Source organism: Scardinius erythrophthalmus (genome assembly GCF_964197995.2).
Source record: "Scardinius erythrophthalmus genome assembly, chromosome: 9".
In the NCBI taxonomy this organism is placed as follows: Eukaryota; Metazoa; Chordata; class Actinopteri; order Cypriniformes; family Leuciscidae; genus Scardinius; species Scardinius erythrophthalmus.
This window is the reverse complement of record NC_138229.1, coordinates 43,186,599-43,207,728: the sequence shown is the minus strand read 5'-3', so window position 1 is coordinate 43,207,728 and position 21,130 is coordinate 43,186,599. Positions and strand designations below refer to the sequence as shown.

Here is a 21,130-nt window from a genome sequence, read left to right as displayed (position 1 = left end):
ATCTGCAGTCCGCCTGTACTTCCTACATGCAGTTTAATTGATTGTTTATTTAGAGTCTGGGATTTCCCTCCTTGTTGAAAGTGTGTGTGAGTAGCTGACATCAGATCAGCACAACTTATGAAGTGCACATTTCAAAGTGTTCATTCTGAATAGTGTTAATGTTTCCATCCAAAGTTGTGAATTTTTAATTTATGCGCAAAGTTAGTATATGGCGCAAAACATTTGCGAATAAAGCATTGTTTCCATCCCATGTGTTCAAGAGAACAAAACCGTGACTTCCTGGGAAATTGGTTTAAAATATCAGTAATAAATTGTAAGTTTCTGCAATCTGGCTGTTTCCTCCATCATAAATGAGTGTGTCTCAGAGCGTCAGACGAAACACAGTTAACGCTGTCATGTTCTCTAGCGTTCGGATGCTGGTGTTCGGGAACACACTCGTGTGAGACGCTTCTGGAGGGAATTAGACCAAATCATTCTGATGACACACTTCGACTCCGGCGTTTCAGAAACACCAAACCAACATTTGAGATGCTGCAACGCCATTGGTCCGCTGGTTACTCCAGTTATCCAATCACAGCCTCTGATGAGGCAAAGTCACATGAGGTTTTTGTTGCACACCGAGGGATTTATTCGATAAACACGGCTCCATCGTAGTTTATGTGCATATATTATCAGATAAAAAGTGAGCACATACGTTTTTTATGAGCATGTTTTGTATTTTTGCATAACCATCCAGCGTTTTTATGCAAAATCCCAAAATGCGCATAAAAATAGGTGGATGGAAACATAGCTATAGTGGCGCTCATAACATGCCAAATTTTGGTCCAAATATAAGGCACAAATGCATGTTTCTTTCACGAATAAGGCAATCCCAGATTGTGCTACACCAAAAAGTTATTCAAGATCTTGGAAAACGGTGAAATGATGCTGCGATGCCATTGGTCTGCTGGTTAGTCCAGTTATCCAATCACATCCAATTCCACATAGTTTATGTGCAAGTCTTCTCTTCAGATTCAAAAATATCTGCCTCAATTGTACTTGTTATGCATTTATTTTATTTTATTTAATGCGCCTCTTGGCGTTTCCATACTGCGTTTTTTTTTTCGTACCCCAAAATCAACGTAAAAATGGGTGGCTATTGACAGTAGTAGTATAGAAACCTAAACTTACTGTAGTTGTTACACATAACAGGCATTAAAAAAATGTGCAGATGAAAGATGATCAAATGACGTTGTGTATTGTTCATCATTACAGATTTTTGAGTTTTTTTTTAAAGCACATTAATTGCCATCCGAGCCTCTGATAAACCAGCTGTCCTGTTGTTTTTGAGCTAGTGATGGACATGGAAACCTGAGCTCCAGTTTCTGCAGAGACCCGTTCACACACATGCGTCCCGTCCCGTCCTGTCGTGTCCTGTCCACCCACACACACTTTATTTACCCAGCTGTTCAGATCAACTCACTGATCCTTTATCCGTTGGTGTGAGTTGATCTTTTAGTCTGAAACGCAACATGCACATTCACAGATTTCTATTCAGACTTATGAGCTGGACTCAAACTGACCGTAAAGAAATAAACTGACAGTATAGCCTATGGATAACAGTATGGGTCTTAAAATACCACTTTATCAAACCTATCAAAAAGTTGGATTAGATTTTTCTTATGCCATAGTGTAGTCTAAAGAGAGAATTGACAGTTCTGGAATGTGGAAATGGTCTGTAATCTTCCTCTCCACTTTTTGTACCTCATGCGTTTGTGTGTTTGCTGAAGACATATTTTACTGCTGCTGTTCTTTTAGTAGTACATGGAGAGACAGCGATGCTCCCTCAAAGAGTTATCATGTTATCCTCATATAAAAATTATAACTATTTTGATAATTGCTTTTGTTGATGATTTCTTTGATTCTTTTTTTTATTTGAGTTTTTTTCTACTGACTGTATTTCTGACAAATCTGTGAATAGAATCTACTCTAGTTGACTATGATTTATTTGCATGTTTACAGTTATTAATCCCTCTAAATACAATGTATGGTTTGTCATTGTTCTCATTGCACTATGACAGTAACACATCTTCACAGGCTAAAAACAATAAGCCCTTTTTGCCTCTAACACCAGCAAATACAATTCCCCCTTTCTCTCTCTCTCTCTTCCTTTCTCTCTCCCTCTCTTCCTCTCTCTCTCTCTCTCTCTCTCTCTCTCTCTCTCTCTCTCTCTCTCTCTCTCTCTCTCTCTCTCTCTCTCTCTCTCTCTCTCTCTCTCTCTCTCTCTCTCTCTCTCTCTCTCTCTCTCTCTCTCTCTCTCTCTCTCTCTCTCTCTCTCTCTCTCTCTCTCATTACTCTTTCTCTGTCTTTCTCTCTTGAAGACAGAACTATGGATAACAAGAGAGCACATTCCCAATCCCACATGCAGTGCAACAAGCCAAGGCCCTGAATGATCCCCTTATCTTAAGGCCGGGACACACCAAGCTGACGATCGGGCAACATCCGGACATTTTTGAGAGTCAGTAAACGTAGTTTTTTCGGTGTGTTTAACACCGTTGGCTCTAGTCGGCTTTCATCAGTGCTAGTTCTTTGGCGTTGGTTTGGTGTGTCCCCACCTTTAGTCTTATAACTTTAAAAAAACGTATAACTTTAACTTTTTTTTTATGTTTTATGAAGAAATTGTATGTTCCCTTACTGTGTAACCTCTCCTCCCGTGTGTGTGTGTGTGTGTTTGTGTGTGTTTGTAAAATCTTTAACAGTTGGAGATGCTGTTTTTTTTTTGTTTTGTTTTTTATCTGCAAGAGCAAAAAAACATTGTATGGACTTTAGGGTTGGGAATCACCAGAGGCCACACGATAAGATATTATCGTGATACTTGAGTCACAATGCGATATTGCGATATTATCGTGATACTTGAGCCATGATACGATATTATCGTGATACTTGAGCCACGATACGATATTATCATGATACTTGAGCCACGATGTGATATTGCGATATTATCGTGATACTTGAGCCACGATACGATATTATCGTGATACTTGAGCCACGATACGATATTATCATGATACTTGAGCCACGATGCGATATTGCGATATTATCGTGATACTTGAGCCACGATACGATATTATGGTGATACTTGAGCCACGAAACGATATTATCGTGATACTTGAGTCACGATGCGATATTGCGATATTATCGTGATACTTGAGCCACGATACGATATTATCGTGATACTTGAGCCACGATACGATATTATCGTGATACTTGAGCCACAATGCGATATTGCGATATTATCGTGATACTTGAGCCACGATACGATATTATCGTGATACTTGAACCACGATACGATATTATCGTGATACTTGAGCCACGATACAATATTTTTGTGATACTTGAGCCACGATACGATATTATCATGATACTTAAGCCACGATACGATATTATCGTGATACTTGAGCCACGATGCGATATTGCGATAATATCGTGATACCTGAGCCACGATACGATACCATGATACTTGAGCCACGATACGATATTAATATGATACTTGAGCCACGATACGATATTATCATGATACTTGAGCCATGATACGATATTAATATGATACTTGAGCCACGGTACAATATTATCATGATACTTGAGCCACGATACAATATTATCATGATACTTGAGCCACGATACGATATTATCATGATACTTGAGCCACGATACGATATTAATATGATACTTGAGCCACGATACGATATTATCGTGATACTTGAGCCACAATGCGATATTGCGATAATATCGTGATACTTGAGCCACGATACGATATTATCGTGATACTTGAGCTACGATGCAATATTATCGTGATACTTGAGCCACGATACAATATTATCGTGATACTTGAGCCACAATGCGATATTGCGATAATATCGTGATACTTGAACCATGAAACGGTATTATCATGGTACTTGAGCCACGATGCGATATCGTGATACTTGAGCCTTGATAACAATGTCATTGCTATTTTAAAAATGTTGTGATATGCTGAGTATTGCTGGAACATATTGCAGTATATTGATATTGATAATTCTTTGTCCGCATATATTTTTATCTAATAAGTTCTCATTTCACTTCTTTACATCATCTCCTTCATTCCTTCTATGTACATTATTTTCCTTCCTCATATTTTAAATGTATAATTCATAGCGTTTCATATTTTTAAACATGTAAATGTATTTTAGCAGACCTTGAAATGAGCATAATATGGCACTTTAATTGCTGTTTTCTCACTTCTGTCTTTTTTAGAAGATGGAAATTTTATGCAGTGTGTGATCACAACTTTCAATGTGACCGCAAACGATATGGTGTTGTGTATTTACTAAAGACTAAAGTTGTCTTTACTCTTTAGCATAATAAACCACACTTAAAGCATCATTTTAAATTGCAGTTTTAAAAACACATTGACATAACTGTTTTTAAGGTAGAAATAGGGTCATAATCGCTATTAGTTAAATGCTTCAAATGATGCCACACAGTCTCCACTACCGGCACTATGGACTTTAAAGAGCACCTGTTCTGCTTTTCTCCATCTTTATCTGGCTTTAGTGTGTAATGTTGCTGTTTGAGAGTGAAAAAGTTCTTCTATATCAGTGTCAGTGTTTCTGAACTCCTGAAACGCCTCCATTGTAGTCTTGAGTTTCTTCCGGGAACGAACACGTCAGGGTATTCCTCATTATAATAATTCATACACAGAATAAAGGGGCGGGGCCTGGTTGAGTTAGTTAGTAGTGTGTTAAACTGGCGGTTGTGGTAAGGGGCGGGACATTTCCCAAACACACTCAAAGCGCTCGACCAATCACAACACACTGATCCAGCCGACCAATCAGAGCACAGTGTGCTTTTCAGAAGGAGGGGCTTCATAGAGACAGGAAGTAAACAGAGCGTTACTGACAGACTGGGAAGAGAGGAGCCGCAACAATGGAGTATATGAGGAGAATAATCAATATTCAAGCAGGAAAACCTGTTCTAGTAGAGACAAAAACAAACAAAAAAAGAGTGTGCACTTCTGTTCCTAGCACAGCTTCTGAGGTGGGTCAGTTCGTGGCAAATGCAAAAGTTTATTATCAGGCTGTAATGTGTGTAATAGTTGGAGAACACCCTGGTTTACATAACATTCACATAATGCCAAACATCTTGTTACAGTTTCACAGACAATTAACACCACCACAGGAGTTTATAGTTTATATATAAATACATTTTATTTATAAATATAAACACTACATTAAAGTACACAAAGACAGTTAAAGGTCTTTCATATAAAATTAAGTCTTGTATATTATATTATATTATATTATATTATCACTGATTCTTGAGAGTCGAGACAAAACATGTCCCACATAGAAAAGTCTAATTTATAGCTAAAAATTAAGAAATTCATCATGATTGACATACTTACAAAGTTAAATCTAAAGGAATTGTATATACCTATCTGATTTTTAGAATTAACTTTTTTATCTTTTTGGGGAAAATTTGTTTAAATGTATGGTCTGTGGTTAGAAGGTCCATGTTATTGCACTTGTCCTCAGCAAGAGGTCACAATATTAACCATCCCAAAAAACTTTAAAAAGCTCTACAATTGTGAAAACATATATATCAAATAAAAAATAAGGGGTATAAATATAAAAAACAATGCATTATGTGAACATCAAACAATATTTTCCACAAAAATCTGCCTATTAAAGTTGTGTCCTCAGTTTCTGTCAACTCTGTCAGATTTTTTCATAAAGCTCTTTAAATCAGGAAATAGCATGGTCAGCTATATCCCTGAGGACCCCTTTTCATCTCCCTGCCTGTGGTGAATGCAGCACTACCATACATGCTCTGGTACATTTGACATTTTTTTATATTTTAGACAAACAATGTCAATATTCCTATGGTCACAGCTGCACCATGTCAATACCATCTTTCTGTTAAGATACTTTTTTTTAAACCATAGTGGACTGAATTTAAGCATTTTAGTGAGGTTATTGGGACAGCTAGCAACTGAGGAAAAACTACCTAGCTGTAGTGTACAATACAGATTTTGCAGGAAAATACATGCCCTTACGTCAACTCCGTCAGACGTCAACTCCATCAGGTTCTATGTCTGACGGAGTTGACCTGTAAGCTGACGGAGTTGACAAATCCACCAATAACCTCTTAATGTGCGAATATAATATTATTTGTGAATATAGTGAAGGGTTAAACTGTTATTTCAGGGTTTTATTTACACATAAATGCTCATACATAGCATGCATTACATTATTTAACCATACACATCTGACTTGTAGATAATGGGCAGGCAGTGGTCTGCTTATTATTGTGTAACGTGTAACTTTGCCAGCACTTTAATATATTTATTTGTATATGTAGAGACAGAGATAGAGATATGTGAAGCCAGTGTAGGGCTGAGCGATATGGCCAAAAAAAAGATCATTATACATTTTTTTTTATATCAGTCGATATCGATAATTATCACGATAAATGTCAAATCTTTATTTCTAGTTTAAATGCAGATTTTTGCTCCTAGGTGAAAGTTGTAGAAAACAGAGCGTTAGTTGTGGTTTTAAACTACTCTTTATTGTCAGAACATATCATGACAAACAGGTGAACATTTCACAAATCTGAGGTAAAACATTCAAACATTTTTTGTCAACACCGTCAGTTTTTCCGTCAACACCGTCAGATCTTCATGAACAGCGTTGGATGTATGAATGTTTTTGTTAATTTTTTTGGGGAAAAAAATATTCTTCCTTCAGTTTATGTTGTTTTTGTAATAAAGGACCATATGATCTGCATCCTCTTATGTTTTATCTATTTAAGGAATTTGTTTTTACAATATTGAAATTAAAATCAAAGTTTGAAAATGCAAATATTTAGAAATCTGAGTTTTCAGAATAGTGTGAAATCACAACTTAAGTTTATATATTGTTTTTTTTTTTTACATATCAGAGTAACTAAACACTATTACAATATACTTTAGAACTTTAGATTCTTGTTGGATTTGAAGAATTTAAATTGTATACTTTTTAGTGTGTCTGACGGAGTTGACACAAATCCAGTTCTGAAGGGAAACATGTTTATTTGTTAAAAATGTGTTTTTATTTAGAACCTGTTCCTTTACATGGTTAAATAGCTAAGACCTTTCTCTGCAGAAACATATAACTCTAATTGATATAGTGTGTATTTTTTTAAAAAGTTTTTTAAAACGTGTTTTGTCCCAACTCTCAAGAATCAGTGTTATATTATATTATATTATATTATATTATATTGACCAAGATTAAAGTTGAATAAAAAGAGAAATACTTTTAAAAAACGTAAAATATAATCACAATTATAAGTGTGATAATTTATCAACAGTGCAAATGTTATGATTGTGACAGGCCTATAGTTCTGCATTGTCTTAAATGTCTTATCAGTGTCTGTTCGGGAAATGAAACTCAGATAACCTCTGACCTTCACCACTCCTCGAGTCTCAGTCGGTCAAAAGCCCTGCAACGAAGGTTTATTAACTTCTTTATTAAGTTTACATGTACAAAATACCTTAAATATCCAGTTGCAGGACATATTTGTGGCACAAAAAGAGCCAGAACCCCTGGAGCGTCGACCATTCCTGTGAAGTCATTCTCGTACTACATCTGAGAGTCGCTGCCTTTCATTTCACAGTCTGTGCGTCTCACTTCCTCTGTCTCTCATTATGTGTCTCTCATGTGGTTCTTCCCTCTGAATCATAAAATCATAAAGCATCGGAGCGAGGCCTGCCTGTGTTTCTGTGAGGTGGCTCTCACACCCGTCTGTTGCCAGGCAGAAACTATGCGGCAATCTCTGTCGTTTCCTCACTGGCGCTCGATGTGTTCTGCGTATCTTCCCTTTCCCCGATTCATTTATCTGTGTGTGAGGAAACACCGAGGAGAGCTGGCTGCCGAGTATACTAGCCTACATATACTTACATTGCTATAACATCATCTCTTTCTCTGACTCTGTAATGATCCTTCATCCTTCAGCCTCTCTCTGTTCTCAAACACACATCTGTTTGAAGAGTTAGCCTGTTTTGTGAGGTTATATTTGTTTTGTAGTGTAAAACAGCTCTTATTACTTCCCTTTATTCTTACCATGGAACCTATACTGTAAAAAAACATATTTTTTATATTAAACCTTAATTCACTGTTTATCCAATTGATCCAATGCAGGGGTGCCCAATCCTGCTCCTGCCGATCGACTGTCCTGCACAGTTCATCTCCAACCCTAATACAACACACCTGCCTTTAATCCTCAAGTGATCCTGAAGACCTTCATTGGTTGCTTCAGGTGTGTTTGATTAGGGTTGGAGATGAACTGTGCAGGACAGCCGGTCAGCAGGAGTAGGGTTGGGCACCCCTGATCCAATGTATTTGAATTGACAGAATCAAAACAACTAAGTAAAACTCAAAAAAGACAAAAGTATAATGAGTTGAGATTAATTTTTGCAGTGTAGTTTCTGTCAAAATGTCATCATGACTGCAGTTACATGCGTATTTACTACTGTAAAACCATAATCAGCACTTTCCACTAATATGAAAAAAACAACAACTATTGGTTCATTTTCTTACAATACCTGTTGAAACACGGACGACTTGTTAATGTCAATCAATTCAGTCAACACTACAGTTTGTGTAAAAATCTAATTAACAGAATGAAAGGATCATCATTCACTATAATGTTACTTTTTGGGTGACAATTTTATGCAATGTCCACATTTTTTGTAACGTTAGTTTAAAGTATGAGATAAACAAAGAACATAATTACCATGTAAACAGAAAAAGGAGAGAAAATAATATACATATAGCAAATAATACATACACACACATACAAATATGCACACACACAGACACACACAAATATACGTACTTATCAACGTTGAAAACAGTTTTTGCTGTTTAACATTTTTTTAGGATTCTTTGGTGAATAGTTCAGTGAACAGCATATATTAAAGCATTTTATTAAATAGAAATCTTTTGTAACATTATAAATGTCTTCACTGTCACAATTAAATGCGTCCTTGATGAATCAAAGTATTGATTTCTCTCTTTTCTCTCTCTTTTCTCTCTTACCACAAATGTTTGAATGGCATCATTGTTTCGACACAAATATGAAGCAGCAGCACAACTGTTTTCAACACTGATAATAATCATAAATGTTTCTTGATCATCAAATCATCATATTAGAGTGATTTCTGAAGGATCATGTGACACTGAAGACTGGAGTAATGATGCTGTAAATTCAGCTTTGATCACAGGAATAAATTACACTTTACTATATATTCACATAGAAAACAGCTGATTTACATTACACAAATATTTCACTGTTTTTTTAATCAAATAAATGCAGCCTTAGTAGAGCAGAAAAGACTTATATCAAAAATATAAAAACATTTGCAATATTTCCAAACGTTTGACAGGTTTAAAATGGTGGAAGGTCACCAAGTTTTTGGGAACTGAATATTGAATCTTTTTGCTAATTAAAAAAAGTTTAAATATTTTGTTACCAATGATTTGAGTAGCAGATTTCGTCAAAATTATGACTAGGTATTTTTCATGCAATGGCAATTTTTGGACAAAATAGTTTTGTTAGAAATTACCATGGTGAAAGTTTAGTTTTAAAACTTTAAATCAAGCATTTTAATCCACAGTATTATTAAAGTAAATTACACTTCTGTCTGAATGCAGTGCGAGTGTAGTTTAGATGAAAACAGAGATGCGTGACTCTTCACGTCCTCAGAGAACTCGTAACTACAACTTGTAAACTGGGAATTTTCTGACAGCTCCTCCTTGTACCACCTGACCTCTGCAGAGTCATTCAGGTGTTGATCGAGTTGCCATAGAAACGCTTCAGAGAAACGGGAGTGTAGCTAATCAGAAACCATGGAAACAAACTATGAACTAGAACTCAGCCATGACAAAGAAACCAAACAGAAGAAGACAATGACACTGTATGATGGTGGCACTGAGTAATGTGTGTGAGTACGGTTTAATCCTGAAGCATGTGCCGGGCGTGGCTCAGTCGTCACACAATAGAGGAGAGTGCTTTCTCTTTGTGTGTGTGGAGCTGGAAACACACTCTGATTAAACACACTTCAGCTAGCGGAGCGAGTTTTGTTCCTCTAGAAAATGTGATATGAGTTTTGTCTCGCTGTACGCCTGCTCTGGAAATGTTTGTTCAGCATTATAGAGCATTTGTGCAACATATCAAAGTGCAAACCGTGCGGATTTGTCTGGGTTTGGCCTTTATTTTTGTGTGCTTTTGGTAGTCGGTGGTTTTCAGAAAAAAAGAGGAAATGGAGTTAAAGGTTATTTTTGTGAGTGTTAAATAATGTGATTTGTGTGTGTGTGTCGTTGTGTCAATGCTTTTCCTATTGTTTCTAAGGCCTCTAAAGGATCAAAACTTCACTGATAAACCTGTCACACACAATCCATTCTGTCGTCTGACTGATAGTTCAGACTGTTTTAGCCAGTAAAATATATAATATTTATATAATTAGGTTAAAAAAAATATTGTGGTTCACGTGTCTTTGACATGATTTGAATGATTTTTCAAATGGAAACAAGAATAACTTTGATTGTTAGTAATATTTCAAGATGAACACTTACTGGAATAAAGCAGCTTCATTTTAATCGATTATACAGACATCATTTATTAGAAAAATCATGAGTATCAAATATGATCAGGCTTTTGAGGAAGGTTTATTTGTTCATCTCTCAATCATCACTGTATTGCATTGCATTATATGTTTTAAAATTACAGAGCTTTGATCATAAAACCAAGCATTTAATCATCTTACTAAGACATATTATTGGGAGATATTGATATTTATATGCATTTTATGCAAGTATCTGTTAGACTGTTATAAAGATCTAATTGATTTGCATTACAAGCATCAGACTTTCAACTTTTTGGCCTTATAAATATCAGTATCTGCACCAAATTTGGGCCTTTTTTCCTCCTGGAGTTTGAGCAAATATTCTCACTATATCGTACTATATGAGCCATACAAGCCTAATGTATCAAATATAATACAAAACATAAAACACATATGCAACTTTTTTTTTTTCATCTCACAATTATTGCTGTTTTTTTCTGGCTGTTATTTCATATGTCAGGCTTTACAGGGTTGAAACAGACATGAAATACTACTTTTATAAAATTTAAAGGTGAGAGAAAAACAACAAACAAACAAACAAACAAATAAAAAGACTAGAGCCTGTAAACAACCACCGACAACCCTTAGCATCATGCTAGCAAACATAGCGGCCGCTATGTTGAAATCACATGACGTGCCAAATACTCACCTTATCTTGGTAACTCCCCATTATCAAACACTTCCTGTTGGGAATTTTGGTTAATTTTTGGTGTCAAACACAGAATAGGTTTTTTTAATGTTTGTCTTATGTGTGTTTGTGTTTTGTCTTTGTAAGTATACCATATTTGGCCAATATATCAAAGCTGATAAATAATGTGTTATTTCCTCCAGCTGAGACACTTCAGATGCTCACTGTTCAACATGATGGTTTTGAATTGTTTGAAATATGATTTGAATCACTTCAAAAAAGGAAAATACAGTTCGGTGCAACATGTTTGTCTGCCACATAGGCTACATATAATTATAATGAGAACATTATAATTGTGTGTTTGGGACATGGCTTTTAATGCTGAGACTTTTGATTTTGTAATCAGGCTCTTAAAATGTGTATAAAAATTCAAATTTAGATTTATCGGCCAATATATCGGTTATCGGCTTTCAAAAATTATCGGTATAAAGAGTTATCGGTATCGGCCAAAATGTTCATATCGGTGCATCCCTAAAAAAATGGTGGTTTAGAAAAACGAATTAGAGCCACCAAATTATTAACAGTAATGGCACATTTTAATAATTATGTTTCTTCCTATGGTGACAGAAAAGGTTGAAATGTTTTGAATAATAACTCATTTTTCTGTCCCAACAGTGGAATCTAGTGTGTGACTCCGCCTGGATCGTTCACATTGCCAAGTTTTCCCTGTTGGTGGGCTCCATCTTTGGATACTTGGTGTTGGGAGTTTTGGCAGATTGGTGAGTATATCTAAAAATGTCTTGCTTATATTTTTGAATCAAAACTCATTTTCTTTCAGATATTAATGCATTAAAGAGTAACTTCTCTTCATTATAACACTGTGTCCCAAACATGATAGAGGTGGATAGAGTAACCAGAAGTAGAAGTAGAAGTACAATTATGTTAATAATTACTTGAGTAAGTATCCAATTAATAGAAGTAGTGAGTTTCTAGTTACTTCAGATGTCCAAAAACCATGTTAACATCATAATTGTTCTGGTATGTTAAGTGGTTTGTGTATTTAATAGTTTAATAGTCTTTTGTGAAATGTAGTACAGAGTTGTTTACTAGCTGCACAACCTACAGCCATATGTGAAAGAGATATTTAATGTAGTCATTTGTTTTGATTTTAGAAAAAGGGAAACTGCTCCATGGCCTCAAATTGCCTCTCACAGTAATCCTTCCCTGTTGTGTCACACAGCCTTCATTTACAGTTTTATTTACATCTGAGCGATATATGCAGCCAAAAGTGAGGTGCTGACGCAAAGCACAGTGATTTATAGTCAGCTGAACTGATTGCTCAGTGTTTATAAAGAGAGCTCTCTTTGCACTCCTTCTGTTTATAAACCATTCGTAATTTGAATAAAAGTTGTACTTTTCATGTTGTCAAGTACATACTGGATACTTTTGGGAGTGACAAAGATATTTAAATGCAGGACTGATTCCCAAATCGCAATGATTAACATAGTAATAACTATAAAAATGGATGGGGAAACATCTGATTTGTCAAATAGATCTAGCATATTTTTTTTTAATGTTCAAATATGAAAATAAAATTGCTAAATAGTTCCAATATTTTATTGACATTTTTATTATTTATTTTTAATTATTTTAATATACAGTAGCTGTGGTATTGAAACTGGTACTGAGAACTACTTGAGCTTATGTTAAAGAGCTGGTTTTATAGTCCCCTACATTTAGGAGAAATAATTGATTGTTTCCAAATGTTTCTGAAAGGTGTCTTTTAAAAGTGTGCAAGCGTATTTGCTGCATTTTTGTGACTTCATGGTCACAGTCATTTTCATTGTGCTGGTAGACATACGGTACATTGTCCCACCGTCAGTGCCGTCAACATGGGACCAAATATTCTAACTACATAATATAATTACAATATAGTATATGATTTTTTCCTAAGCAATGTTAATTTGAAGAAGACAAATCAATAACTGCATAAGGCAATGTTTTTTTTTATAGAGGGGAAAAACAATCTGTTCACACTAAAAAAGTAAATATAGCTGCAAGCAACAATTATGGGGGCCAAGCATAAAGAAGGAACGATAAGTTGTGCAAGCATCAGATTAACTGCAACAATGAGTAATCTAAGACATTTTAGAGGATTTTCATTATAATGGTTGAAAAATCTTAAATAAAATCACTAGGAATATGATTTAATTGTTTATTACTTTTGACCAATAGGTTGCGTTGTGGCCAAATTGATGTGGTGTGGCCAGAGTGAGGTGACAATGACACATGCAAAGTTTGGTGTCAATTTACCAAAGCATTGCAGAGATAAAGCCTCAGAGTCATTTTGGCATCATGCCTCAACTTTGTTGATGTGTTAAATGATCGCGTTTTTGTCTATTGACACGAAATCCATTTTGCCAGTGCGGTCTGAAGATGATCTGACTCAAATTTGGTTAAAATTGGACCAATCTAGGTCTAGGAGGAGTTCGAAAAAGTAGATTAAAAAAATATCTAAATTGCGGGCAGGAAGTTTGGCCAACTATGGCAAAATTGATATATATGTTCTCTGCATGACCCAAGGAATCTATTAAGACTAGTGTAAGTTTTATTACAATAGACAAAACTAATCAAAAGCTATTAGCATTTTTTTAAATTCCATTATAATTTTGGTCCAAAAGGTGGCGCTGTCTTAAAACGCTTTGAGTACCGTGGTGCCGATGCCACATACAGAGTTTCGTAACGATACGTTAATGCGTTTATCAAACATAAACATAAAGCATCTTATGACAAAATTCAAAATGGCCGACGCCCAAAATGACCAATATGGGAATATTGGGGACCATATGACTCGGCATGCTGCACTAAATCTAAAGAGGCCAGTTTTGTGATTTTGGGGCAAACTGTTTAGAAGTTATAAGCAAAAACAGCCATTTTTCATATCTCCTGATCACTAGGTGGCACTGCACCGAAACTGTGCAGGTAACCTCAGATCATGGTTGTCATAACACACACCAAGTTTGATCAGATTACGTTTAAGCGTTGTGGAGGTATAGCCTCCCTCACGTTTATTTTGGCGTGCTTTTCGTTGAATTCGTTTGTGCATTATTCCAGAACCGTTTGACTAATCACCTTGAAAACTTTTTGTCAGCATGGTCTGAAAATGATCTGAAAAGTTGGTTTTACAGAAAATTCTAAATTTCATGACGGAAAAAGACGTCTTGAGCCAAGGAATCAGAATTTTTTCTAGCCCTTATGGTTCAAAAGTTATTAGCATAAACATGAGTGCAAATATGGACAGTTAGTGGCGCTAGAGGGATTGAGTTTGAGACTCAAAAATTGCTGAGGTTAATGTTCAGACTGTCCTCTATCTGTGTGCCAAATTTCATTACTTTTTACCATACGGTTCCATGGGCTGCATAGACTTAATAGCAGAAGAAGAAGAAGTAGTAGAGGAACGCTAATGATTACTATAGGAGGCTACACATCTTTGGTGCCTGGCCCCTAATGAAACTGAAAACATATCCTCAGAAAAGGCTTTGTCTTTGCATGAATGTGGACTACAAGTTTCAGTTTTTCCATGTAGAGAGATGATGCTAATGTGCACATGAATGAAATGATAAATATTCACAGTTTAACAATTGTACAAGAGTAAGAAGTACCCACTTAAAGTGCGTTTTTATAAAGTATTGTTTAGCAAAACATTACTTAAGTAAATGTAATGAATTACTGACCACTTCTGTGAGCAATAAAAGTCTTTTCCATATTAATTAGAGTTTGTAAAGACAGTAAGAACTGCAGAATTGATTATTTATGTCAGTTTTTAGGAAAAAAGTTTATATAAATCGTACTGTGTACTGTAGGTGATTACGCTTGATCTCTCTGACTTTACATGTCCCTTCTATTATCAAAAAAAGTTTTTAAAAAAGTTTCCAAGCTCAAAAGTCACCAAATTGCAGGAATGACCAACACACAGTATAATCACACTAAGCGATATTTATTACATTGCAAATCTCACCTGGGTGATTGTTTATATCATAGCCAAATGTACAATATCCTATGGACCAGCTCTAAACTGCTCAACGTGGACTAGAAGGCAATATTATAATACATCAACATTATGAATTTCACAGTCCTGCATTTAAATATGGTTGCCAATCCAGAATACAACATTAGCACATCACCAGCGTGAATAAATCATTTTCGAGTGGCATGCCCCTAATGATTGCTTGCTTTTGTACAATAAACAAAGCTACTGTGCTGAATCACTTAATGTCACATGATATGATCTAATATAAATTCTGGTTCCTGAAGCAAAACCAGTTGAACCACTCGGTATACACCATTCAGCAAAATGGCTTTTTGATGAAATGCTTCATTTTGCCTTTTCTAACACTCAGGTTTGGAAGGCACCCGGTCCTGATCCTGTCCGTCTTCTTCATGTTAGTTTTCGGCATGACAGTGGCCTTCTCTGTCAACGTCCCGATGTTCAGCACCCTGCGCTTCTTCGAGGGGTTTTGCTTGGCAGGGATCACACTGTCCCTCTACGCGCTGAGTGAGTAACACTCTCTGTAATTCAACACCGTCATGCTGCTCTTAGGTGATGATACACAGGGCAACTTTTTGAGCAATGTTGCTGGGCAATCTTGCCGAGCGATTGTTGCCTGGGCACTTTCCCATTGTAAATGGGCTATAAATTTCTATCTGGATCATTTAGATTGGTCGTGGGCCCTGTGTCTCATCTGGTTGCCCGTTGGCACCAACATTGCCTAAAAAGTTGCCCTGTGTCACCTTTAGATTAAACTGCTTTATTAAGAGCTGGGCTTCAGACGACAACATCATTCTTCATTTCTTTGCAGTATTCTTGTAGTAATCTTTTTCAAGCAAAGGGCATTACTTGCATTGCTCACAACTGCAAAACAAATCAAAAATATATATACACATTCACATTAAATATACATAATAATACACATATTGCACTACATTATATGTGCATTGACTTTAACAACAGATATGGATACAATTCAAATGTATAGTAACATTTAGCATTCATACACCTGTCATAGATATTGGCATTTGAAAACATAACAATAGTTTTTAATGTTTTTAGCTTAACTCTGTTTCTTTATCTTTCTACTGTGACAAATACCCTGATAACTTTTCATAATGTGGTTCAATGTTTGGGAGCCACGGAAAAGCATCAGGGTGTTTAAGCGTACAAAACATTGGGCGCATGGATGGAGTAAGAGCTCCTGCTTTGTGGAAGTCACATGATCAGGCTCAACTGATTGTATTGTATGAAGATTTTCATTCCTTCATCAGAAACTCATTGTTGCTCTTGAGGAAAGGCAAAGGATGTTGTTTACAAACTGGACTGTGATGGATTGAGATTATTAAATGTCAATAATGACTTGTGTTTGAAATACTATCTCTTCTTTGAAGTTATCAGTGAATTGTGTGTAAATATGTTGTTTGTCTGGCTGTTGGCCTTATAGATTTCTTTGTTCTAGACAGTTTTTTACTCAATATATATGATTTGTGGCTCTCTCATAAAGGTCTTCCCATGAGGCACAAAGGTCAATTAGGGGCTCTCTACTCTATTGCACTGTCTTCTCAGTTGGTTATATTCATTCAGATGGATTACGCGTAGAGTAAAGGTGACCTTCTGCGTGCTTAACAGTGAAGACATGTTCTGATGAGTGATAATCCTCTTTAGATGAACTCTGTCGTTGCAGTAATAGGGTTTGCACCAATGCCTCACCTGACTGTCTGATGACGCTGTGTTGTAAAAGTGGGTACGGTGGCCTTTCAGTTTACTTGTCATAGTAATTCGCTCGACTCCATCTACCTTGAAAAGCACTCCCAAAAATAGACCCGGCCTGGACTATTGGCGTGCTTCAGACGTTTTTAATGGGTGATAATGAATCATACAATAAAAAAGGGTATAGAAACAATTTTTCACTCAGAAATTGCTATTAAATTTCACAAACAATTACAAAGAAACTGCGAGTAAAACATTGAATGAAAAGTAAAATTAAATAGTATTTTCTTATACTGCAAACTTCGAAAAGATCATTTTTACAGTGTGCATAACAAGTAACATGTGCAACACCACATAACTATTATTATTGTTATTTTGATATGCTGTTCTGGCACACAATGAAATGCAATAACTTTAGGCATTCCATGTTTTTCATGCTACTTTTAAATATCTATTTTTCATTACTTGCCCTTATGACATTCAACACTCAAATGACTTTTCTTCAAAGTAAAACATTCAGGTTTGGCCTTTTCAGTACATCAGAAAGGACCAGGGGCAGCCAAAGTAAAAAAATCACCATAAAATATCATAGCAGTTCTTCTGAAGTCATACGATAGCTTTATGTTATGAGCATACCCTAATTTGTCACTGATAATCACCTTCTGGCAGCACTCGTATAATATTCTTATTTAAATGTGGGATGTGAAGGGGAGAATTGCGGTTGCTATGTAAATTTCTTCCCTGCTAAGCCCAACCCTTGAGCCTGATGCCACTGGCAGGAGACAGGACAAGGTTGTGTAGATACAGATGAAAAACAGTCTGTGGTGAGTAGACAGAGGACACAGAGTCGGCTACCGTATTTGCTATTACTGATGTCAGTAGTTTCAAGCATTTTGTGATTCTGATTATTGTCTTGATTTCTAAATTAGGGTATCAATACCTTTGCCATGTTAAGTTAACTGTATTTATATTTGGAAACGTGTGATCATTTGATAATGTTGGCTAATATCAGTTTTATTTTCCTGAAGTAGTTTGCTGAAATCAAGCATAAACAGTGAAAGGTGAGCAATAGCCAATGGGATTACAGCATTCACATTAGTCCCGCCCACTGCCAAAGCAACCCGCTTGCACAGGCTTCTGCTTGGTCTTAAAGGCTTTGTTTTTCTGCAAATGATTATGTTTGCAAATTGAACAATGACTCGTCAAAAAAGAACAAAACAGGAACAGAACAGAACTAGGCAAGAACTAGACTAGACAGGACTAGAGAGTCAATCTACAGAATACAAAAGGTCAATACAAACCTGACTGAAACAAGACTAGGCTAGACTGACTGGAACAGGCTGGAGACGGACCAACTTAGGGAACGATTTACCAAATAACTTAGAACAAGATGAGAGTGTAAAGGAGAGAGAACAAGGACAGGTGGAAATAATTAAGGTCAGTGCAGCCATGAATCAACTTAACAAAGGAGACTGGGGTTCGTGTCTTGCAGGCGGTCGATCTGTCCTGGACAATAGCATGTTCTGTGTTTTCACACCACGGTCAAATAATGATGCATTGCTTGAATATCATGAAGTGAGTCATGAAGACTTGGCTTGGTAACCTTCCTTTTTATTCATAACAATGGCTTTGTAATAGAAGGTTTTTTTATTTGCCAGAAATTTTGTGCCAAAAACGTTAAAATATTAATAAAAAATTTATCATTTTCATCCTCATTTTCACTTTCTGTTTAGAATACTATGTTTCAAAGGGCATTACATCTTCCAGAAACGCAAGTGTAGGAGCAATAATTCTTTGAAATGTCTTATTGGTTATTCACTGTCACAGGTGATCACTTCCATTTTCTTTATTATTTCCTTTATTGTTTGAGCTAGTGTTGGAAGGGGCAAATAGCGAGAGCCAACTTCCTGTTGACCGTATTGCATTGGTTAAATCATGGCTACATATGTCAAGCTGAAATAAAAGTAAAAATCAAGCTAAGATCGCCACTCTTCCTTTAGTAATGATATGACGAGCAAGTGCGAGCGAGTCACGAGCCGCCTCTATGTGGCTATTGGATGCCGCAAACAGCAAGTAAACATAATTGACGAGCTGTAATTGGCACGGTATCCACGTAATCACATAGCTATATGAGTATTGCACAAGCTACACTAGCATATATTCAACTTGACCACGCTTTCTTCATGCAATATATATTAATATTTAACTCAAGTAAACATTGTTAGTCCATGTATTGATTAGTTGATTAGGTGCCCTGACTGGCAGCATGTTGAGCATAGTTAAGAAAACAATGACATGAACCAACACAAACTTTGTTGTTTAAAAGATTTATTTTTGGAGTTTTTGGACAGTAGTTAGACAGGAAGTGAGGTGGGAGACGGGTTCGGGAAAGGTCCATGAGCCGGGACTCGAACTCAGGTCACCCGAAGCACAACTGCGCTACATGTGCTTGGTACCTTGGTACCCTGCATTGCCCCAGTTTCTTGACCCACTCCCACCTCCAGGACCCCTAGCCCTGTTACACCTGCATGCCACCACCCAACTGGAGTTCTGGTTTGTTGTTGAGCGTCTGGAATCCGCTCTTCAAATGTGTAGGGGTGTTTCCCCTGTGTTTTGTGTTCTAAGACACTTGTTTTGATATTCTGTTGCCTTGATGTTTCTGGTTTCACTTGTGCCTTGTTGTCCTTTGGCTGCGTCTTGAAATGTAGGCCGTGACTTGCCCTATCAGGCAAGACTCTATTTTGACTCTACTGTATATTGACTCTGCAGGCAGCGGTTGGGCACGAAGGAACCTCGAAAAACTGATTTCGGACAGACTTCAGAGGCAGCGTAACGGTTTAATGATCTACAGCAAAATAGAGTGAGCTTTGGTGAAAAGTGAATATTTAATGACTACAATAGTAATCTCTCGCTAGAAATGACATCATAAGTGGAAAACGTTGATCAAAAAATGTACATTTACACACAAACTGACAACCAGCCGCAACTTTCAGACGCCATCTTTGCTCAATTGTCACAGAATGGAAAGCAGAGGATTGTGGGATATCAAAGGCAGTGAAGGATACATCCATGCTGCCTTCAAAAATCTATCAAATCCTGCTGTCTGGGTTGGAAAACAAAAACTCATATTTTAAACTGGGGAATTAGCTTTGAGGTAGGAAACTTGCAGTTTGTGTATTTCTTGAAGAGTAACCTCTTATATGCGTAAATATCATAGTCATTAAAAAAGTAATAAAATGGAAATCCCAATGCCTATGATCCATGATATCCCAGGAGACGACGCCTGGCTGTATTTCCCACTCACTAAAGAAGTGTTAAATTTCTCTCATCCTTGGAATCCTTAGCTAATGAGTTCACTCATTTAATCATGTTGCTTTGTGTGTCCATGGATAGAGACCTTTCAATGTACATTGAGTGTCCTAAGATAATGAGCTGGCCTAGATAACAGCACTATGGTTAGGGTCACTATGGGGTTAGATTAGCCAAGACTGACGCTCAGTGAAATAATCGTGTCCATGCCCTTTGAAGACATCCAGATTTCAAGGCTGGTTGTTGCTGTAGATTAACTCACATGTCATGTCCCTTTAGTGAAAATACTTTTCAGACACAACACTAGACTTCCATGAGAAAGCTAAAAATCCTTTTTGGAAATGAACGGGCCCCTTTTGGAAACATGTCTTGGTTTCTGGTCCCCATTGACTTCCATAGCTTGAAAATAAAAATATTATGGAAGTCAGTGGGGACTAGAAACCGTTTGGTTACACACAATCTTCAAAATATCTTCTTTTTTTGTTCAGCAGAAGAAAGAAACTCACAGGTTTTAGAAAGAAACTGGTAACACTTTACAATCAGGCTTATTAGTTAACCTTAGTAAACATGAACTAAGAATGAACAATACTTCTACAGCAATTATTAATCTTAGTTAATATTAGTTTCAACATTTACTAGTACATTATTAAAATCAAAGGTTGTATTTGTTAACATTAGTTAATGCACTGTGAACTAACACGAACAAACAATGAACAGCTGGATTATTATTAACTAACATGAAAAAAGATTA

The 21,130-nt window shown here is 36.4% G+C and overlaps 1 protein-coding gene across 2 annotated transcripts in view; it reads left to right on the top strand.

The window, feature by feature from the left end:
* The window catches only part of LOC308696379 (solute carrier family 22 member 23), a 56,699-nt gene that overhangs the window by 15,040 nt on the left and 20,529 nt on the right, over positions 1–21,130 (top strand). For both annotated transcript variants that reach the window (XM_081375074.1, XM_081375073.1), the window contains 2 exons: positions 11,985–12,088; positions 15,710–15,864. In XM_081375074.1, the coding sequence (XP_081231200.1) occupies positions 11,985–12,088; positions 15,710–15,864 (259 nt within the window). The remainder of the gene's footprint in view (positions 1–11,984; positions 12,089–15,709; positions 15,865–21,130) is intronic.